The following is a 24,478-nucleotide window of genomic DNA, read 5'->3' as shown; positions in this document are numbered from 1 at the left end:
GGGGGGGGATGCCTCTGCACTCAATTGGATAGACCTAACCAATCAGAGCAACGAAATAGCTTACCATGAGGTGTAGGAAGAAAACACACGAACCATCCTTCTTCTCCAGAAATGCCTTAACATTGTTTTCTAGTCTAAAAGTTTTGTAAAAGTTATTGTGCCGTCAATAACTCCATTAGCGAAATCTAAGAGATACGTAGTAGGGTAGGCTATTAGGAAAAAACTGATAGCCTATATCCCCTCCGTTTTTAAAAATAATTCTGTTGAACACTGATATGCTACAAACATGTTATAAACAGCTGGGAAAGTCTGTCGCAAATCCCTCGAACAGGTGGTCAATCAGAGATTTCAAACGAACGAGGGAACAACATGTCACAATGCAACAGTGCTGTTTTCCCTTGATGAAAGTGAAACCACAAGTTTTCCCACATCTCAACTTTGGCCAAAGTTTTCGGAAATAATCGTTTTCAGTGATAAAACCTCATTAAATAATATGCATTTTCCATATGGGCTCTTAAAAGCCATGTCTCCTTCTAGCCACAGCGTTTTTGTTTCAAACATAGGCTTAATCTATGCGTGCTCAGATGACGTGATAGACCAGGCGCTGTTGCTCACCTGTCCAAGCCTCATAACATACTACCTGAGAGCCATGGACTGTGCTGATAAAAAAAAAAACTGATTACATGGACTGTTGAAAGTACTCAAAACTGTCATGACAGTGACCGTGATCTACCTGGAATTTCCCTATTGATTAATTTTGTTCATTATTTCTTTTTTTGCTATTTCTTTTTTAGTTGAATCACTGAGAATATGTGGTAGTTCAAACGCAATTGTGAAAGCAGATAAAGTAATTGCCTTTATTTTACTTACTATGTACTATAAAGATGGGATAATAGTATTTTATTTTATCTAAAACAAACCACTATGGACAATAGGACTTGTCAAGGAAGATGCCTATGCTATCATAATATTAACTGTACCATGTATATGATTATGTTTTTTCCTTGTCACTGAACTGTGTATTGTTTTATATGCCTGGAATATGCGTGAAGGATGGTTTAAGGATTTCAATTGTATGATGCTAATAAAGTTTTGTTTTTATGTGTGGCCTATAGCCCAAAGGGGGGAAATGTGGGAGATTTTTTTAGACTCTATCCCTAAATTGTATGTGTTGAGCATTACATTTTCTATAATAGTGTATATGGCTTACATAAACTGTGTGTTGGTGTGTGTTTGGGTTTGTGTGTCAAAAATGTAAAAGATATATGTGAGTGGGAATAAATAAATATGTGGATCAGTGGTAACAACGCTGTATGTGATAACGGCTGGGGAGGTGTGCATGAAAAGTATGAGTATGATCATGTATGAGTGTGGTTTATGATCCTGATGAGTAAGAGCGGTCGTAATTATTTATTTACATATTAGTTACTAAGGATAAAGGCACTATCAGTTGTCTGAGCCAGTATTGCTGATTGAAAGTAGGCTTTAAATCACTTTTGAACAGCAATATTATAATATAAAACATTTTTCTGCACACACAGTTATCTTTATTACAGACCCTCAAACATGGAAGATCAACTATGCATTTGAAAGACAGTGTGGTGGCCAATACCTGGGTGATTTCTTAATAGGTGAGCTATAGTGGTAGGATGAAGAATAGTCAGAGCGAATATGTGCTCCAATGAGGATGGATGTGATTCCTGAGTGGGTTCGGACCTATGGGAATGAGAAGATGAAGAAATATAAAACAAAACTCTCTCAACACTTGTTTACTGCAGAAAATTATCACACTCATCAAAATAAATCGTCGTAATATCTCTGACACAAGTTGGCCTCACAATAAAAGCCTACAAAACGGCAAAACTTTCTCTAGGGTAGCCGGCAATATAGGCTATAGTTGTAGCATAATCCAGCTGGGTGATATTTTATGACTGCGGGAGAGTCCTACACTGTATGAATCAAAGGGGAAAAGAAGTTTTATGCAAGTGCAACAACTTTCATTCGTTCCTGCAAAAGCCACTGCCTAAGAGATTATTAGAGATTAAATTTTAGAGATTAAATCTCTAACTATTAGAGATTTAACATAACTCATTGCATTGACCTTGTGTGCATTAAAATAGCAGAGTTTTCAATTGACAGTTATATACAACAATGTACAGTGTCCATTAAAAGAATATGACAGATTTAAATGTATTGTATCCCTACACTTAGTGTGGGATTTCAATGCTTGGTGTTTGGTGATGGTTTGGATGTCTGGGGTGGCAGCATGTACTGTCAGAACATTCCGGTCTTCACTATCCAGACAATCACTCTATTTAGTCTTCTTTTACATTCTATAGGTCCCTTCAGGGCGGAACAAGACCGGTTCGCCCTGTTGGGACCTATTTCCCGATAATGACCGGCGTTCTATACATTATCCCTTACTTGTAGCCTACTTCAAAATTAACTTATTTAAAGGTACTTCCATCCACCCTCCAACACAATGTCCTTTTTGCTCACAAAAGCAAAATTTGTAAGTACTCAGTGCTATTTCAGTATCTCATTTCATTCCCATCTCAATCCGCTGACTTACTTGAGAACCTCCAGTTTACACTTTGGATCTTCCACTCTTTTTGTAAGCAGCTTCACTTCTGACTCCTCCAGAAAATTGTTGCTCACATCCAGCTCTCTTAGACGGGAATGGTCAGAACCCAGTGCTGAGATCAAATTCAAACAGCTTGTGTTTCTGAGTTTGCATTGGGAGAGCCTTCATTCAAAACAGAAGAAAATACAATACCATCATGTGTATTAGGGGCACCTTGACATATTTATAGGATAGCACCTAAGTATCATCTTACAGTTCACTATCATCCATTGCTTGATGATCTTGTTTCATGCGCTGTTAAACATAATAGCTTTCCTCACTTAAAATGTTTAGTAAGCATAACTCAGTTTTTGTTTTTAGGCCAAATGGTAGAGAGTGTAAGTGCACTACACTAAGTAAGCATTTGTTTGCACAACTTCCAATTCATTTTCCAGATTAGTCTGTAAATCCAAGGGCAATGCATTTTTGCATGCTTTTTAAAAGTAAGGTTAACAAACAAACTTTATAGTGTAGCATAAACTTAAACAATTCAAGTATAGTTTACTTGATTGTTTAATTTTCCACCTCAAAATTAAGTGATACTCATTTTAGGCAAGTAATCTGAAAAGACAAAATCAGCAAAATTAAGACAAAAACTGAGTTATATTAACTAAACACCTTGCAGGTGTTCATTTTAGAATTCATTGTGACCTCATATTCATGTGTTTGAGATAAAATATAGTAAACAGTCGGAGAAAAGAATTCCTATAACAACTACTGACACATATAACCCAGTGAGTTGTACTGTATAATGATGCAATTGGTGCTTTAATTTCGGAACAGTTTTACACTTCTGTGTCAAAAACATAAAGTTTATGTTTGAAGAATTCATTACTTAGGGGTGCTAAATTACTTAGGGGTGCTATCCTGTTGACATCCACTACAAAAATATTCTACTAGTTATGATTTGTTCGCACAAAGTAAGCGAAACCAAGCATTACCTCAGAATTTCTAGTTTACAGTTTGGACTTTTGAGTCCAGAGCACAGCTGTTCAACCCCAGAGTCCCACAGGATATTTCCACTCATGTCCAGCTCTCTCAGAGCATTGTGTGGCTGCTGGAGAGCTGAGGCCACCATTACAAAGGAATCCGCAGAGAGGCCACAGTTTGATACTCTGAAAACAACAGAGGATTAGTTTGTGAGGGTGCACTATAAGAGGTATTTACAGGCATGAACTGCAGCAACATCATCAATGGTGGCTGGTGTTTTTGTAAGTATTATGTCTACAATCATATTTTTTTCATTTCATGTTTCCTTGAAACAAATGTTGCTTGAACCACATCAGAACAGTCTAGATATGTTTAAACTTCCTTGTTGCCGCAAATTCATGTGATTAAAATCAGATAAGAGAGTTGATTAAGAGAATGGCAACATCCCTAAAACAACTACTGACAAATCCCAGCTAATTGGATTTAATGCTACAATTGGTGCTTTACTTTCCAAAAATATTCACACTTCTGCTTAAAAATGAAAAGCTTATGTTTGAAGAATTCAAAATTCATGAGTGATACCAATCCTGTTGACATTACCTCCACAATCATTCTACTAGTGCTCTACTGATTTTGTTCACACAATCTAAGAGACACCATGCATTACTGACCTCAGTATTTCTAGTTTACACTTTGGACTTTTGAGTCCAGAGCACAGCTGTTTAACCCCAAGGTCCCACAGGAGATTTCCACTCATGTCCAGCTCTCTCAGAGCACTGTGTGGCTTCTGGAGAGCTGAGGCCACCATTACAAAGGAATCCGCAGAGAGGTCACAGTTTGATAGTCTGAAAACCACAGAGGATTAGTTTGTGAGGGTGCACTATCAGAGGTAATTACAGACATGAACTGCAGCAACAACATCAATTATGGCAGGTGTTTTTTTAAGTAATATGTCTACAATCATATTTTTTTCATTTAATGTTTTCTTAAAACAAATGTTGTTTGAACCACATCAGAACAGTCTAGATATGTTTAAACTTCCTTGTTGCCCCAAATTCATGTGATTAAAATCAGATAAGAGAGTTGATGAAGAGAATGGCAACATCCCTAAAACAACGACTGACAAATCCCAGCAAATTGTATTGTATTTAATGATGCAATTGGTGCTTTACTTTCCAAACATTTTCAGACATCTGTGTCAAAAATGAAACGCTTGTGTTTGAACAATTCATTAATTATAAGTGTCACCAATCATGTTGGCATTACCTCAGCTTATTTTGGCAGTTTCTCACCTTATCTACTATATTCATGTCCAGCTCTCTCAGAGCACTGTGTGGCAGTCTAAACATTAGAATTCATTGTGACCTCATATTCATGTGTTTCAGATAAAATATAGTAAACAGTCGGTGAAAAGAATTCTTATAACAACTACTGACACATATTACCCAGTGTATTGTACTGTGTATAATGATGCAATTGGTCCATTCATTTCGGAACAGTTTTACACTTCTGTGTCAAAAACATAAAGTTTATGTTTGAAGAATTCATTACTTAGGGGTGCTACCAATCCTGTTGACATCCCCTACAAAATGATTCTACTAGTGCTGATTTGTTCGCACAGAAACCATGCATTACCTCAGTATTTCTAGTTTACAGTTTGGACTTTTGAGTCCAGAGCACAGAGTCCCACGGGTGATTCCCACTCATGTCCAGCTCTCTCAGAGCACTGTGTGGCAGTCTAAACATTTTAGAATTCATTGTCACCTCATCAGGGTCCTCAAGTCTCACGCAATGAGTGTTGAGACACGCGCAATTCAACAAGTTCACACGCTGACACGCCACACCTTGCATTTCTCACGCAGAAATATTACTAGGGATGTCAAGGTATCTGCATAATTATTAGAGGCGCAAGGATACCAGAGGATTTCTCGCAGGGTTCAGAACTAGCGCACCACTCACCAGCCAAATAAATAAAAAAAAATAGCCACCGACATCCAATAAAAAAATAGTGTTCGTTGTATCCGGGTAAAATTCCAAAATAGGACATCCCCTCCCTGCAACCACGTTATGCTTGTGCGTTTATGTGGGGTTACACATCGAAGATTTCAAAACTGCACCAAAATTATTTTTATTCAGAAATTCAACTGTCTGACATTTAGTAAACCAGCCGGGCACTTTAACAGTTCTATTTATAAACTAAACTAAACTAAACTGTCGGTCATTAAGAAAACATAATGATTGTGTTGTTGTAGCTTTGTGTAACCCAGACATCAGCAACGTTCATTTTATACGACCAATCACTCTCGTGGCTGCCTGCACTTTCCCTGTCGTCACGGCTGCAACTTTTGTGCTTTTTAGCGGCATGTTCAATCAGACACCCGTCTGAGCTTCCATGGACCATGTCAACAATGAATGAAAATTAGTTTATTATCAATGAGTGTTATCAATTTGAGCGAGTATGCTACACATACATTTTTTCTAAAGATACAGGACTGCTGCAGACAATGAGCTGCCAACCATCATAATGTACTAGGGCATTTCCATGGAAAACTACATTTTTTGTAACATCCATAACGCCAATAAAATGTGATGGTATGGTATGATGTGAATGATTACATGAAATTTGAGCATTTGCTATTTTTGGCTGAAGAATGTAAATGAGAAAAAAATGCACAAAAAATGAATGTTATCATTCACATCATACAAATGCCAAGGCATTTCACTGGCGTTATGGATGTGACAAAAAGTCAATTTTCTGTGGAATTGCCCAATAGCAACCCAAAATAATGTCCTTATTAAAAAAAGAAAATAAAAAGTTGGTCTTGGCATGCACATTCTTGGTCCAATGGTTCAATGACAATAGGCTACTCAAGTGAATAAAGCAATTAGCCTAATAAATAAAATATTTGTCTCACTCAGTACATATATCTCGTAAATTGGTGAGCCATAGCATATCCCACCATCAAGATTATTATATTTCAAGATTCCAATCTTTACCCACCTAAATATGAAAAGTTATTTCTACTGACATGCTTCCTGGTGACATTAAAACACAAATGGTTTCCCTTTGATATAAAGGCTGACATAAGAGACATAGCTAGGCAAGATGGGTACAAATCCCAGACTGTCCTGAAAAATAAACAAAAATGTATGTATGGATGGATATATACTGTAGATACAATGACAAATTCAAGGTCTCAAAGGGTTAATGCTTCTTTCCAAAAAACTCACCAGAAGTCTATGGGCCCTATCATGACATTCTAAAGTGCATCGTCACTCGTCAAAAGTCTATTCAAATTTAGTAGGATGTCCAGTTCACATTGGGAGGGGTTTCGTTATCAAACGTGGAGCGCATGATGCAACAAGGTGTTTCTAGGTTTTTTAATCAGTCATATGGGTGTGTTTGGGGTGTAACATCATTTTAAACCAATGAGAATGACATCTGGCATTCCCTTTAACGGCACAAAGCGTGATATGTCAAATAAATGCATCGGTATTTTGGCATTCAACGGCGCATTTGAGGCTGCTTGCGAGACCGTATGGAATAGTCATTCTTAAACCATGCTTTACTAAAACCTAGCATAGCCTTCACGCATTTGCACTCGTCTATTATTTGAACTCATTGGCAAAGTGAAACTAACTTCACCAAGGAGTCAGTCAACGACAAGACAGTTATATGCAGTTACTTTCACTATTGACTGACAATGGGTTACCACCGAAAAACATAGGCTGGAAAAAGCAACACTTACCCTAATATTGCTCAAATGACTGAATAAAACATTTATCCTGCATTGCTTATATCTCGTGACAGTGCGTCTTCAGCTGTGCTCCATACGTGTCTCGCCTCTCCCCTAATCACTTTTAACCGTCATTACCAATTTGCAAATGATGGTGAATAACTACTCATCATGAGATGTACAGTATTTCGTAATATCTTTATTCTAATTATGTTTCCCATTGTAATCGTGCAATTTGTAATGCTTTGCATGGACGTGCGCTGGTGTGCGTTCATGAATGATAGAAGGATGGTGCGTGCACCTGCCAATATGACTGTTGACATGCGCTCTTAAAATAGCATATGAACAACTTGCCATTGACTTCTGACCAGGTTTAGGTGGTGTATGATAGCGATTTTTAGACAACGCGCCAGGCCCCTCCCTAGGTTGTTAATTGCCACACCCCTGGGCGCAATGTTTAAAAAATAAACGTGCAAAATAGCAAATTAAACTTTCCGCGGGTGAAAAACGAGTTTTACGCCATATGCTGGTGCCCAAAATACAGCCCTATATTTAAGGGGTTATTTTTTAAAAATGTCTTCTGGGGGAGCATGCCCCCAGACCACCCTAACTAAGCTGAGTTACCAACCTTTTGAAGTGGCCAGGGGGGCCCTTTTCACATCTGTGCCTACTGGCTGATAATCCGTACATGTGTGCACACCTTTTTCTATATGTACAAGTTTTACGCACTTATTATAGTACATGGTGCACTCATCTTAGTAAATAGTGCACTTACTTTATTCAATTCTACACTCATTGAATGAGCACACGATTTAGCACACAAGCCAAACTTTTTAGTGAGTGAGTGAGTGCCCCCCCCCCCAAGAAAATCTCACTCCAAGCGGAGCTCAAAACTTGAGAACCCTGCCTCATATTCATGTGTTTGGTGAAAAGAATTCCTATAATAACTACTGACACATATAACTCAGTGTATTGTACTGTGTATAATGATGCAATTGGTGCATTCATTTTTACACTTCTGTGTCAAAAACATAAAGTTTAAGAATTTATTACTTAGGGGTGCTACCAATCCTGTTGACATCCCCTACAAAATTATTCTACTAGTGCTGATTTGTTCGCACAATGTAAGAGAAACCATGCATTACCTCAGGATTTGTAGTTTACAGTTTGGACTTTTGAGTCCAGAGCAAAGCTTTTTAACCCCGGAGTCCCTCAGGTGATTTCCACTCATGTCCAGCTCTCTCAGAGCACAGTGTGGATTCTGGAGAGCTGAGGCCACAATTACACACGAATCCTCATCGAGGAAACAGTTTGATATTCTGAAAACAACAGAGGATTAGTTTGTGAGGGTGCACTATCAGAGGTAATTACAGACATGAACTGCAACAACAACATAAATGGTGGCAGATGTTTTTGTAAGTAATATGTCAACAATCATATTTCTTTTTTCATTTCATGTTTCCTTGAAACAAATGTTGTTTGAACCACATCAGAACAGTCTAGATATGTTTAAACTTCCTTGTTGCCCCATCTTCACGTGATTAAAATTAGATAAGAGAGATGATTAAGAGAATGGTAACATCCCTAAAACAACTACTGACAAATCCCAGCTAATTGGATTTAATTGGATTTAATGCTACAATTGGTGCTTTACTTTCCAAAAATGTTCACATTTCTGCTTAAAAAATTAAAAGCTTATGTTTGAAGAATTCAAAATTCATGAGTGCTACCAATCCTGTTGAAATTACCTCTACAATCATTAGTGCTCTACTGATTTTGTTTACACAATCTAAGAGACACCATGCATTACTGACCTCAGTATTTCTAGTTTACAGTTTGGACTTTTGAGTCCAGAGCACAGCTGTTCAACCCCAGAGGTCCCCAGGTTATTTCCACTCATGTCCAGCTCTCTCAGAGCACTGTGTGGCTGCTGGAGAGCTGAGGCCACCATTACACAGGAATCCGCAGAGAGGTCACAGTTTGATATTCTGAAAGCAACAGAGGATTAGTTTGTGAGGGTGCACTATCAGAGGTAATTACAGACATGAACTGCAGCTAGAGCATCAATCATAGCAAATATTTTTCTGCCAGGTGATTTCCACTCATGTCCACCATGTCCAAAAAAGTTGGGTCAGGGGCATGTTTTCCACTGCCTTCCCCTCGTCATTTAACAACATTCTGTAAATGTTTGGGAACTGAAAAGACCAGTTGCTAATTTTTTGAGAATGAAATGGATTTCCCATTGTTGCCTGATATAGGATTTCATTTGCTCAACAGTCTTCTTAATCATATTTTCTCTTATATTTGCTTTTTTTAGTCTTTATCATTACACAACTTTTCCAACCTTTAGTTGCACCTGCCCATATTGGTGACAATTGCTCACAATTAAATTGTCAAATTGTCCATTTTCAACATTTGATTTGTGTCTACAGTATGTCCTTTTCATAGCTAAATATGGATTTACAAGATTTGCAGATAATCACATTCTGTTTTTAATTGCGTTTTATGTCCCAATGTTTTAGAATCGGGATGGCCTGATGCAATTACTTGACTATAAACATGGTGGTAGAAGGATAATAGGATAATGTTGCGTTCAGATGAGGAGTTTCTTTCAGTCTTTCAGAGTGTGAACCCCTCCACCTTCATGACTATAAACATGGCCGTCAAAGTATATCATTCCCTTAAAATAAAAATGAATATAGAATGTGACACTCACTGGGCCTTTCTACAGCAGCTCACAAACATGCTTAGTACTGTTTTGCGTTCTGAACGGTGACACTTCTGTAGGTTAAATTCACCCAGAATCTCTCCTGACATCTGAATTAAGGTGCTAACCTCTGACCAATGAGAGAGTGAAAATTCTCTCTGTGATCTCATGAGGCTTTCAATGTCATCAATCACACTGGGATCTCGCATTTCAATCTGACAGTGGAGAAGATCAATACATCTGTCCATAGAGACATCTGCCTGTTTACCCAAATCTTTTATGTATTTCAGTGTGCTTTCAGTTGTCCCTGAGCCGTTGCAAGAATCTGTCAATACACTTTGCAAAAGCATCTGACTGGACTCCAGAGACATTCCATGGAGAAAACGCAGAAAGTATTGGTGTCCATTCTTCCTCTCCAACATTTTATTCACAGCACTTCTCAGCAGAGTATCCAGGGAAACATCGTCAGGCTGTATGCTGAACTTGCCCTCCAATAAATGCTTTAGGACGTCCATGTTTTTGTTGTTGAAGGCATAAAAGACGCAGAATGCAGCCAGAAACTCCTGAATGCCCATATGCTTAAGGCGGAAAACATTGTCCTGAAAGAACTCAGACTTGTCTTGATGGATCTCTGTGAAAATCCTGAAAATTGATGCAGTCTCTGATATATCAATTTCACAGTCTCTCAAATCCTGTTCAGAAAATGTGAAACTGTTTTTCATTAACTGTCTCAACGCTAGTTCTGAAAATCTCAACATAATTTCCATTTTTGTTCTTTGGGGCTTCTCATCGACCATTTTCTCACCCTCATCTTGCACAGAACTGCTCTTGGCCTCAGCCTCTGTGTTTATCTGACTAATAAAGAAATGTGAGTACAATTCAGTGCAGGTTTGCATCATCCTGCTTTCCCCCTGTTCAAGCATATTCTTAACAACACTGACTGCTATTGAACACAAGGCTGGGATGTGACACATGGCATGGAGGCTTCTTGACAACTTGATTTGATGCAAGATGCAACTTGCGTCTGTGACATCATTTAGACTCTCTTTGACACACTCCTCCATCTGTGAGTCAGAGAGGGGAAGAATTTCTGTCACTAGGTTGATATACCAAGAGGGAACTTGGTTGGTTGATGATCCACGTGAGGTTATCCACACATTTGCAAAAGGAAGCAAATTGCCTTTGATGATATTTGTTATTAGTGTATCAACAGATGATATTTCTAAAATGTCACACAGCATTGGGTTACTTTGGAAATCCAAATGAAGTTGGCTTTCATCCAGACCATCAAAGATCACAACAATTTTGGAGTCATCAAATCTCTTTATATCTGTTTCTGCTAAATTGTCAAGCTCTGGGTGGAAATTAAGCAGCAGCTTGTGCATACTACAGCAGATGTCCTTGACTAGATTCAGTTTCCAAAATGGAAACATGAACACAAAATCTACATCCTGGCTTTCTTTTCCATCAGCCCAGTCAAGAATGAACTTGTGCACAGATGATGTTTTTCCAATGCCAGCTGCGCCCTGGGTCATCAATGTTCTTATAATTTTCCTCTGCCCTCTATACTGTCTGCTAACATTAAATGCCTTAAAGATGTCATTGCAGCAGACTGAAGTGAGTTTCTTTTCATCCATTTCAAACCAGGCTCCATCTTCTGTAGTATCGTGTCTGATGATCCTGTGATTGGTCTGACATGCAGCTTTTGTTATGCTTTCACCACACTGCTCAACCCTCCTCTTCAGACTGGCTTTGTGAAACTTCAGGAACCCATCATCCTCTATTGAATAAACAAAACACAGGATACAGAGAGTGAATATTCTGCAATGTTGAGAAATGTCTATTATCTCAGGTTTCGTAACATTTCTGCAATATTACTTAAATATGGTAATCACATGCCTGCTTCAGATACTGTAAACATGCACTTATTAGTTACCCAATTTGAAAAGAAAGGAAAAAAATAGGAATCTATCTACATTATTTAGGTGATGATAGTGCATGTTTGTGCCTTCTCATTGCCAGAGTAAGTGAATTATCTATCTTTATATTTATGTTTCCGTCCAGATGGAATGATGACCTTTCATAGTCTCTGACCATAAAGAAAATATAAAATTAAACTATAAACGTGAATTAAACTACATTAAAAGCTATACATATTAGGTTATAATAACTGTTATGTTATTGTGCAATTTATGTTGATGCCACACAAGTGGATCCACAACATGGCTGTCATGTGGGATTTAAAGATTTAAAGACTTCACTGCAGTCACAGATACAGCTGTTGGGTGACATTATGAATACAACATTGACATTATGAATAAAAACGTATTATTTCACAACTATGAGCAGAGTATTTACCTGATACAGTAATCTTATAAGATCATTTTATTACAATATCTCTAATGCACATTTTGAAAGGTCCTATCTGCAACATGGTGACACAGAATGTATTCCCATTGTTCCCAACTTAAGTCCATTGATTCTTTTTAATACATTAACATTAAGCATCATCAATCACTGTTAGTTGGCAGTGTTGCATTTTTTGTTTACTGTCATCATGAGTGAATCAATCGATTACAGTCTGTTATATTAGAGACTCTGTAAATAATTACTTGCCTTATGTGCAATGCATTTGCCAGGGATTATTTTAAAAACATAGGCTATTACTTTAGTTATGAAATTCCATGTTCTAGCAATCATTTTAAATCCTAAGCCATGCACATAATTAAAAAGTGATGCTCTGACATACAGTGATTTAAAATGAACAATCTTACACAGCAATTCTTTTGAGATTGAGGTATAATCATTTATGAATATGTGTCTTGACAAATGGGGTCTAGTAAGCCATTGTGAGCGACCGGGCGGTCACCCCACGTGTTGGATTGTGAGTTTTAGGTGGAGATGGAGAAAACGGCACTTGCAGGAGAGGTTGGATGTAGCTTCTGTTAATTTCAATTATTTATTTTTTCACCATATTCAAAAATAGCAATACTAATAAACAAAATACTTTTCCCTACCAAAAACAAACAAAGATAGCACAAACAATGCATAGTCCAAAGTATCAGCATAACACATAACTTACTCTGCCTCACAACAGGAGAGTCCTTCACCTACTACGCACCCTTTGGGAACTGAGCTACCCCATTAAATAGCCCCAGCTATTACTGTCAAATGGGGATAATTGAGGCACACCATTGAGCTAGGGAAGTACTCAGAATAGGGCTCACTAATACATAACAAATCAACATAACAATGATATAGAAAACAACCGAAAAGTATATAATGAACAAAACATATGTCTGTTATAAATATGTACCTAACCACAAGGCATAAAGAAACAAAACAACCAAAAGAATATCCTAAACACCCCTGTAGCATAATGCCCTGCTCCCTACCCCTGCAGAATGTTTTAAAATAACCCGTCCCGGCGCGGAGCGCGCTTCCGCAATGGGACAGTGACAGAGGTCGGAGCGTCAGAAAGTGTTGTGAGTAGATGTATGCGTTAACCAGATTATGGGCCCTATACAGACGATATGACATGGCAAATGGATGACAAGCTAGTGGGTACCACACTATGTAATTGTTATTGACAAGAATGAAGTTGGTAATGACGTTGTAATGAGTGAATGAATGAATGAGCGGAATCGCCGCAAACCAAACAATTGGTTTACAGCGTGAACGAACGCCAAACCGGCGGCAAACACCCGACACCAACAATAAAAACCCCCGTACATCTCTTGTATAACCCAAAGCCCACCGAACATGCAACAACACTTAACATCACAAACAAAACATTTTACATTCAAAGAGGGACGCAGTGGGGAACTGTGTGTGTGTGTGTGTGTGCGAACAAATGAGTCTCTTTCTCTCGTGTCTGCGCTTGCAGGGCAACGCGGATGAGGTAGTGAGAACGATAAAGTTCAGTTTCTCACAGCCATGTTATATCACTATCTGCAATTATGTGTAAATCATCAAACAAAATGTCAGATTTGCTCTTATTGTCGTTCTTCATGGCCCACCTCTTCTGCTATTGGCGATATTTATAATTGGCAACAGGTTACATTGAACCTGAGATTTTACGGGGCCACCGCAGTTCGGCACGTGCCCCAGTAAAAGGGGTCTAGCTTCGCCTGGTCCTAGGTATGAAAAATAAAATTTCATGACTTTTTCAAAACTTTCAATGAATTTACTGAAATCCATGATTTCTCCAGGCCTGGAAAATGGGATTTTTTTGCTACTTGACTTCCCATACATTTGCAGACAATTTGTATTTTACACAACTGTCACACCCTTCCCCCTGGACATGATTTCATACAAATAGTAGGCTATTGCATAATTACCATAAAGCTCTTTGTGATCCTCCTGGTTGGGGCGTACATAATAACCATCTAAACCCAATACTGCTAAAGGTTATTTAGGTGCACCAGTCTCCTCTATGCACATTTTGTGGCAAACTTTTTGTGGCCAATGCATTACATTACTATACTATTCCAGTCACCACCATCTTGCGAGGAAAAAGTCCCGTACTAGTCAAACTCTCCTCCTTTTACATCGATTAAGAATAGATTGCACAGCATTCGCTAATCGACTTTTATGGACTTCCTCCTCACAAGATGGTGGAAGTAACCACTGTCATTTTGTATTTAAATAAAAACACGTTTTTGCGTTTTCTGGTTCCTAAGAAAAAATCCTTAAGAGAGAATGAATAAGGTTTTGGGAAATAATCAAAGTTTTCTGGAGTTGAAAATGATCTTTCCATCAAAGGGTCCCAGGTTTAAAAATGCTAGAATTCCTTTAATGAGCTTTTAGATCAGTTTCATAACTTTGAGGCAGTAACCAAAATCAGTTTGGAAAAACAAACATAATAAAAAATAGATATTTTCTTTTTTCTCACCCTTCTCTGTGAGTAGCCAAGGCAAATAGCCATGCTGGTACTTCTGTTTTTTTTGCAGTTGTTTCTGTGTTGTTGAGTATGGTTGCAATGCTGGACGTGTTGAATATCTACGTCTGCAGCTAGGACAGGTGTACTCTCCAATTGCACTCTGCGTTTCCAGGTGTAGGAGAATGCACTGCCTGCAGAAAACATGTCCACATAGGATGCGCACAGGATCCTTCTGACTCTGGCCACAAATGTTGCATCCCCTGAGTCAACAACATAATAAATTAGTATACAGTAAGTAGTTAGACATCTTCAAAACATTAAAGGTGCAGTCAGGGATTTTACACAATGTCAAGCCCATAATATTTTAGTCACATACAGCAATCATCTCCTCACAACCACTAACAGAGGGGCAGCCCCCAAACAAAAATGAAATTAAAATATAATGTAAGTTTTTTGCACAAAAGTGTCTGCTAATAAATGTGAACATAAAAATAAACACAAACAAACACGACTTATTATGCCTTAAATAGGGCAAACTGAAATGCTAATTGCATTTAATCTAATGACAAATATATTGTGAGGGAGAGTTCATCTTGTGGGTGCGGTAGCCCAGCAAAGCCAGCATATCTGGCAGGTGCCTCATTTATAATATTTGATATTACCACGGTATATCTGAGTGTTCCATTAAATCACTCACCATCCCCCTTAGTGTATGACGGAACCACTGCATTGCTGATTTATCAAACTCATTTGTGTCCCTTTATTCCATAAATAAGCTTTATCTGAGAGTCTACTACTACTGGGGGCATCCGTGGTAGTGTTAATTTTGTCACCTATTTTTAATTTAGTCTTAGTCTTAGTCTTGTGACGAAATGTGCTTTTTAGTCTTTGTCATATTTAGTCATTCAAATATCATTTTTGTTAGTCAAGTTTTAGTCGACTAAAAGTCTCGTCATTTTAGTCTAGTTTTAGTCAAAAGAAAACTAAAGGTATCTTAGTCTTAGTCAGTTTTAGTCAACACATTTTAGTCTTTTTTTTATAACAAATTATTTCTGATTACCATTTGAGTCAAATAGTGTTTCACACATCTCAGTTTTCCAACAATATTGTGTGTCCACAGGGCTACTCGTCTGTTATAATTACTCATTCTGATTTTTTGTCAGTCAGTTACAGTTATAGCTCGGCTGGGATTTGACCATAGACAGTAAAAGATTTGACTGGACCACTGTCATACTCGTAGACCAGTGTTTCTCAAAGTGTGGTCCGGGAATCACTGGTGGTCTGTAAGCTATCCCAAGTGGTCCGCGAGCAGACGTGGTAAAATATAATATAGATGAGTTGTTTGCAATATTGAACCAACTTGTATGTAAAAACAGTTCTGCAACACTGTCTATGTAAGATATGCCAGTTTAAATCATACAGTATGAATCCACACAGTAAGCAAAGTGCAAAGACAATAAGCAAGGTGGTTCAGTGAGTAGGCCTATAATGTAGACTAATTATAGGCTACTGTTGAAGTAGGTCTAATCTTTTTTTTTTAGCTAGGGTTAGTTAAGTGGTCCTGAAACTGAAAAAGTTTGAGAAACACTGTCGTAGTCCAAAGTATTAATGTTTTACTCCGTCTCGCTAGATGGCGATATGCGCCCAAACACAACACATTCCCCAAACAGACTCTCCATCTTAGCCATAGCTAACTTGCTAGCGAACTTTCCATATTAGCTTACTTGCTAGCAAACTTTGCATCATCAGTCTAACTAGTTAAATAGTTGACATTACATGATGAACATTTTCGTATGGACATTCTGGTGGATGTTAATTTGTATGAGAGAAGCTTCAACTTCTGGGTATGTAGCATTGTGGCATAAAGCTTAGGTAATTAGTTTGCTAACTCTGGCAGAAATCTCCAGTGTTCTTGTTCCATGTAGTTTCGTGTTGCAGCCACAGGGTTGCAGCAACAGCACATAGACTAGCCTACAGGAAAGCTGTTGCGTTTGAACTCATTCGGAATATTTTGAAAACGTAACAGCTAGATATTCTGTCTTCTCATTTTGTAGACGAAAATGAAGAGAGATTTTATCTTAGTTTTTATTTCATGCAAAACATTTTAGTCTCGTCTTTTTTCGTCAACAATAATGCATCTTAAGATAGTCTTAGTCAGTGTTTCAGGACAATACTGCCGTCTCGTCATCGTCTCGTCTTAGTCATTAAAAAAAAGGTCGTTGACGAACATATTTCCTCTCGTCTCGTCTGACGAAATTAACACTAATCCGTGGCCTACTTGAATTTCCCTTTGGGGATCAAAACAGTATCTATCTATCTATCTATCTATCTATCTATCTATCTATCTATCTATCTATCTGTCTGTCTGTTAGGGAATCAGACTTGTGACCGAAGGGTGGCTGGTTCGATCCCTGATTGGTAGGAAAAATTGGGTGAGGGGAGTGATTGAACAGCGTTCTCCCACATCCACGGATGAGGTGCCCTTGAGCACCTCTTGGGGGTGCCCTAACCCTAAAGCTCTTGGGCGACTGTGCAGCAGCAGAAAAGCTGTGTCTGTCTTTTGCACAACTAACAAACTTTAGTACAGAGCAAGGAAGGCACAGACAAGGCAGAGGGACAGCACAATTCCGTTACTCGTTGCTGCTCATGGAGGCTCATTCATCATACATAACTGATGTGTACCGCCGTGAAGCTGGCCCCCCCATGTCATCCAGCATTAAATTGAATCTCCAATTTTAAATTAAATCTACAATCTCCAGATGGTAGACATGGCATGCTACTTTAAACACAAAGGATTACACTATTATTGAGGGCGGGTCAGGAATACGTTTTTTAACCCTTAAAGGTGTAGGTTTTTGAACATTCTAAGTTCCGCAACAATTGAAGGTTCTAAAATTCTATGTTGAATTCAATGAACCCAGATATTCTTTAGAACGTTCATTTCTCAACATTCCCGTCACACCAGTGTGACGGTACTCCTTTAAGGGTTAAGAGGGCAAGCATGCATGAATGTGTGAATGTATATTAAAGGAGAATTCAGGTGATTTTATAGACATAGATCTCCATTTCTCAAGGTCAACGAGTACTGTCTGTACGAAACCCCCCCAAAAACAACCGTTTTTACCTAGCTTGAGTGGCTGCAACAACCGTTAGAGCTTCCAGGCAACTACAGTGTTACACACTTCATGAGCCCCCATGTTCATGCCCCCAGTGTAGCACTGTAGCTGCCTGGATGCTTTAGCAGTACTTGGTGAACTCGAGAAATGGAGATCTACATGTGTGTCAAAAATCGTAATTCATGGATTACAGTACATTCCAACAGTACTTTCCTCCTGAAAGACTGTCGATGAAACCCTACAGTCGAGGTGGCCTTCCTTTTGTAAGCTTGCAGTTTTGGTTTACTGGAGAGAAAGAATACATAGTATTCTTAGTAGTTAGTAGTTTCATTACATTGGTTACATTGCCATTTCATTTCACACATTTAATAGTACAACACTATCTTTAATCTTGCAGAGTGCAATTGGTATCTTCTGTAACGAAAAGTTACAAAATTTAAATTCAAAGTTGTATGTCCAAGCTGGTAAATATGTCTGATCAAAACAGAATTCTTACCTTGCAGTTTCACATGCTACTTTCCACGGTCTATACATAGTACTTTCGTCTTTCCTCTTTGGGGGGGCTTTAACAGAGGAAGTATGGGCCTCATCTGTAGTCTCTATAGGGAGACTCCCTTCTGTCATGACACTCCATTCTGTCATAGTTCCCCAAAGCTGTAGGCATTTCATTGATAGAAATACAGTAGTGATAAATACCAAAATATTGTTTATGATGTAAGAATGTATTATCATTATTGTTATTATTATTATTATTAGTAGTAGTAGTAGTAGTAGTATTACTACTACTACTACTACTACTATTGTAATTGTTATTTTAATTTAAGTATACTTAAACCATGATTTGACATCATCTTCAATCAGCATTTATATGTCATGCTATTTTTGTGATCATGATATAACATTGATTGCATAGGCCTACCATTCAACAGCACAAGTTACCCCTTGTTTTTCTGAATGGTAGGCTAATTTCACATGATGCATATCAATTTACTTAGCCAATCTTACTCAACACAAGGAATGATAATAATCACTACAACACATATTGTGTACAAATGTTTAACCTTATATGGCGAAAAAATATTTGTCAGATGCTCACTTCAACACACGAATAGCATTGGAAACCTATAGATATGTAAGAATTGTCAATGACCAGGGGTAGAGTGATTTTAAACTCCAGCGACAGACTGATGGGAGTATGAGCCTATTTGGCCTGATTCCTATTTCAGGGGGGAAATCCGGGGATGACTTAAAACATGTTGCGGTCGTTCATCTAAAATCTCTAATAGTCTGAAGGCTACCCATCTCATATGCGTCTCATAACCTGCATGTCATGTCATCATAGTTGTTACCACGGTATTACCAGGGCTGTGGGGAATGGCCCTAGAGAGGGAGGGACTATGACCGCACACTCCAGGCTGCTGGAGAGTGCAGCAAAATATCATTCCCTTCACAGAAATCAGCATGGCCGCAAAACTTTAAAGGCCGACTGGAAGTGCTCCTGATTCTCCTAATTACCAATCTGCTACTGTCAATGGCCAGTTTGCCATTTTGTATCCTTCCGCAGATGCTGATATTTAACATCTACATGAATAATGATATTTCAGTTGAAACGCTGCCTGCCCTGCATCAGCAGCATGCTGAAGTGGATCAGCAGCATGCTGAGAAAGAGGCAGTAAGTAGCCTAATGGATTTATTCTGTAGGGGGATCACAATGTAAGTGAACCACAACACCACAATCATACTGACCAAAATGATCAGGTGATCAAATGATCATTATCACAATATTTTTTTAAATGTGCTAAAAAAAAGGTTCTAAGCCAACCACCAATTATGGACAGAATTCCTAATCGGCCTGTCCTTTAATGCACAGTAGCAACAAAACTAAAAGTCAACCAGAATAACATTCATATAGCATAGTATCCTGTCATGGTGCCAGTTACCCTAAGCTGTGAAATATTCCTCCTTTTGTTGTCTTCATCAGTACACAACTTGTCCAACTTTTGTCCCCGTCCCAACTTTTTTTGAAACACAGTGAGGTGAAGCACACACTAATCCCGGCGCAGTGAGCTGCCTGCAACAACAGCGGCGCTCGGGGAGCAGTGATACCGTGCCTTGCTCAAGGGCACTTCAGCTGTGCCTTCTGGTTGGGGTTCGAACCGGCAACCCTCCGGTTACAGGTCCGAAGTGCTAACCAGTAGGCCACGGCTGAGATTACCCTAGAAAGCTATGATGACATTGTTTCTATCTTTAAATCCAAGCTTGCACTGTAGCCTTACACTGCACCCATCAAAACGCAGCCAGCGCACATTATGGACTCGCCATCAAAGACCCTGAACTATGTTTGCACAGCAAATTATAGGAAAGTAAGTGTGCTGGTTACACCTGTTTCTCACTGATCGAGGTTATTGATGTCTGTCAAAGGATATTTTCCTAAACATGAATAGCTTACTTCAGCCAATCTGTTACACAGTCTTGAATAAACAAAGTTCACGTATTCATTTGAAGAACTACTGTAACCGTTCATGGGCTTCGGAAAAAAACTTTTTCCGAGACAAAACATCATCATTCCGCGTCATTCACGTCACATAATGTGTGAGTCAGAGGTCGGAAACTGGGGCTAAATTTTGCTAACAGAGTTGCCCAGTTAGGGGCTCGTCATCACTTTTGTCGTCACGTTGTAGTTCGTTTGTAGTCCATGTGGCCTTTCATGTCCAACAGTTTTAATGTGAACTTAGGAATTTGCCGTTTTTGTCACTTGAAAGCTGCATATTCACAAGCGTCTTACACTATATTTTAAGCAAATACAATTGTTTATTTAGGATTAGTGAGTGTATGTTTTAACCTTTGTTCATCCGTGTTTGTCACACACTCCGACGGCAAAGCACATAAACACTTGCTGTGGGAATAACAAAGTAGCCACGGGGGCGGTCCTTGTCATTCCGAAGTGCCTTAAATGCACCCTAAGAACGGAGTATATAGTGAGAACTAATAAGGCCCAGCGTGGTTTCCGTTGTTACATGGCAACTGGCTCCCATGTTAACTGGCTGCGTTGATGACGTTTCATGATTGATGACGAGTCTTTGACAGATGTGGCCGCAGATTTGTCACTTTCTGATATACTAGAGACGCACACAAATATGCATGACATGTTTAAAAGTCAAAATTGTATGCAGTAAAACAAACACCTAAATAGCATAAATTAACTCCATATGGGTATCGAACCACGAATAAATTGACCTGTCTTCATGGTAATAGCGTCTATCCACTTGCGCCACGAACCAGCTGACGGAACTACTTACAGAAATTGACTTCAGTTGTATGATTAAAAGACGTCAGTTAACGTTATTATAATTGTAACAAGTTAACATAGCTGTTCATGTTATCATGCTACCGTTGCCCAAGCCATTTAGTAGGCCTTCAAAGTATCATGGTTAAGTTTTACAAACGTTTCACTGAGGTTAGATGGTCGCCCCTACCTGAAGTGTCTGTAGAGCCACATGAACGTCAGCAAATAAATCAAATAAAAATGTGTTGCCTAATTGTGTATCCTTTTGTCCAGCCTATTCTTTTAAGAATTCAGTTCATGAAACACAGGCGTTGAAACGCACACTGCAATGGGCAGGAGAAGTCTATAACGTGTCCATATTTTACACAAACTTTGCGTACAGGGAGAGTCAAAACTCAGGCTTATATGCTATTAACGTTAATGTTGCTGACATGTAAACATGGGTTTGATGTTTTTTTGATACTTTGTGCTTCTCCTGTGGCGCAACAGGTTAATGCCTATACATTGCTTTCTCACGCAGTCGACATGGGTTCAATCCTCCTCATCACATGTTTTTTTATTATTATTTATTTATTTTTAGACCAGCAACGCTTCCTCAATTTAGGCTACAGATACTAGGTGGCCACAGAGAGCCTGACCAGCAGTCAGTGAAATGTTTGAAAACTTATCTATATTAACCATGATACTTTGAAGACCTACTGGCTTGGGCAACTGCTGTAGCAAGACAACACCATCAGTCGTGTTAACTTGCTACAATCATCAGCTGACTTCTTCTAATTGTATAGACTAAGTTAAGTAAATTTCACTACAACTTATCAGCTGGTTTGTGGCGCAAGTACGTAGATGAATGGTTATCATATAGGAGGTTTCATTTAGGAAGCAGGTTCAATACCCACGTGGAGTTATTATTTGGGTATTTCATGGTCCAGTATATGTAGCGTGCTACAGACAATTTTGACATTTAAATATGTCATGCATATTTGTATTTGTTCGTCTCCAGTTTCCATCAGAAAGTGACATCTGCAAGCGGCCACATCTGTCAAAGAAACGTCATCACTCGTGAAACATCATCAAACGCAGCCAGTTACGATGGGTGCCAGTTGCCATGTAACACCGGGGCTGGAGAGGAAGGAGCTAAGGAAAAGGGGAAAAGTTAAGCTTCTCGTGGTTGTTTGTTATAAATAAACATCGCTTTCAGTTCGAACTCGTTTGTCCCGTGAAATCTTTGTAGGCTACATACTGAACATCTTCCCGAAGATATCAAGGTTTACACTACAATAAAACCCATCTCTAAAATAGGCATTCTGAGTTTCTATTCTGCTCTAAAATAGCCTTTTTACTTAGATCATCATTTAAGTTTGAAAATGTATCATGGTGCAGCATCTGAAAGTGAATTATTCTTGCGAGTAGCATATTTTAACGTGCGGTTTTTGATTGTCATTATGCAGTCACATATAGGCCTACAGTAGCGTTTACATTTCCAGGTCATTTACGTCCCACCAGCCTTGTCTCTGCGCCCCTCACTTTCACTGGGTTAAGGCCACTAAAATCTCACAGGCACACCTTAATTATAATTTCACTTCGTGAATGAGTTTGGATACTTCCAGGCTACGGAGTTCCCAAATCGACAGTGAAACCAAGTCTATTATCTTTGCAGTCGCCTTTCCGCATCATCAATCTCTTAACTTGTGTGTAGCCTATGTTTTAAGATGTTTAAGCTACAGCAGTAGCTTGAAATACAATTATATTAGTTTGAGTAAAATTAGCCATTAACTATTGACTCATGATCGCCTACCCTGCGAGGTAGGCTAGGAGGTACAACCCAACCTGACATTGAGCCGAGAGATGTCGAAGTTTCCACACAACGCCTTATTTACCATTAATGCGAATGATCTGTATTAGGTAGGCTATGTATGACGTACTGTTGGCTACCACGATGTAGTAAAAGTTTGCCAAAATAACTTTTACGCCGATGGCTAAGCTAGGGTACTTACCGTCTAACTCGTCACCATTGCAGGCTTAATGGCGGTGTTACCAGTATACGGTTTCTGAGATTCTGGGTTTCCATGGGTGGAGTCAGGTGGAGTTTAGCGTGAATATTTATAAACGGAGGATGTCGTGCGCACGCGCCTAGAGAGCATTCATGAAGCGTGACTCAAATGGAACTGAAAATGTTGGTAAAGAAGCTAGAAGACTACAGCAATTTTAACACGTTTTTGAATGTTGATATGGGTTATTGTGGAAAAACGTGACAATTTCGACGACCACTAGTGGTCGAGTAAGTATAAATATAAGTATATATACTTTTTTGATCCCGTGAGGGAAATTTGATCTCTGCATTTAACCCAATCGGTGAACTAGTGAAACACAAACAGCACACAGTGTACACACAGTGAGGTGAAGCACACACTAATCGGCGCAGTGAGCTGCCTGCTACAACGGCGGCGCTCGAGAAGCAGTGAGGGGTTAGGTGCCTTGGCCAAGGTCGGGGCTCGAACCTGTAACCTCCGGTTACAAGTCCAGAGTGCTAACCAGTGGGCCACGGCTGCCCCAAAGTGCTCCGAAAGTGTACGATTATGCAATTTGGCGTATATGTTTTGATCTTGTGTAGCCTAGACAGGCAGGCTATCATACAACAGCCTATCAAATTGTCAATTTAGCCCTGTTTAAATGGGCTATTTAGCACTTAAAGTTGTAATGTCAGTGGGACATCATGGTAGATGTCTTTTAAGTGTCAGTACATCATCTGTTTTTTTTGTGTGTGATGTCCAATGAGTTTCGAGGTTTGGTCATGCATGCTTGCCTACACAAACATGTTAGCCTAGTTTGACAAATTTACTTGTGCTGCATTACAATGCCCAGCTACCTCTGTTGCCAAAACAGATCATTAAGGCATGCTTTATTGGACATTCTGATATCTTGGAGTCTTGTGAAATAATAAAACTTGTTTTATACAATCATGTTGTTATTGTACCATTAGGGAAGCAGGGCATCAATATGGGCCATGCACTTACAGTATATTGGTTATGTTTATCCATAAAGGTCATAACTACATTAAGTCTATATGCTTTATTACCTTACAAACACTGTCTAGCTTTACATGGATGATGCCTACTTACATAAGTCCTTCAGATACACAAGATGAATGGGTTAATGTTATTAATGTGGGGTATGGTCATATAGAATCTGTATATTCA

General features: G+C 38.9%; 2 protein-coding genes across 2 annotated transcripts in view; one reads left to right on the top strand and one right to left on the bottom strand.

Moving 5' to 3' along the window:
• Window positions 1-24,478, top strand: part of LOC121718035 (NACHT, LRR and PYD domains-containing protein 12-like) — a 1,225,568-nt gene that overhangs the window by 60,114 nt on the left and 1,140,976 nt on the right. The window contains exon 26 of the mRNA XM_042102784.1: window positions 20,720-20,732. Coding sequence (XP_041958718.1) covers window positions 20,720-20,732 — 13 coding nt within the window. The remainder of the gene's footprint in view (window positions 1-20,719; window positions 20,733-24,478) is intronic.
• Window positions 1-24,478, bottom strand: part of LOC121718038 (NACHT, LRR and PYD domains-containing protein 14-like) — a 95,181-nt gene that overhangs the window by 12,517 nt on the left and 58,186 nt on the right. The window contains exons 9-14 of the mRNA XM_042102820.1: window positions 9,105-9,278; window positions 8,436-8,609; window positions 4,225-4,398; window positions 3,565-3,738; window positions 2,573-2,746; window positions 1,613-1,716 (exon numbers count right to left, since the gene is read on the bottom strand). Coding sequence (XP_041958754.1) covers window positions 1,613-1,716; window positions 2,573-2,746; window positions 3,565-3,738; window positions 4,225-4,398; window positions 8,436-8,609; window positions 9,105-9,278 — 974 coding nt within the window. The remainder of the gene's footprint in view (window positions 1-1,612; window positions 1,717-2,572; window positions 2,747-3,564; window positions 3,739-4,224; window positions 4,399-8,435; window positions 8,610-9,104; window positions 9,279-24,478) is intronic.

Source organism: Alosa sapidissima, chromosome 9, assembly GCF_018492685.1.
Source record: "Alosa sapidissima isolate fAloSap1 chromosome 9, fAloSap1.pri, whole genome shotgun sequence".
Lineage (NCBI taxonomy): Eukaryota > Metazoa > Chordata > Actinopteri > Clupeiformes > Clupeidae > Alosa > Alosa sapidissima.
This window is presented reverse-complemented; position numbering and strand designations above follow the sequence as displayed.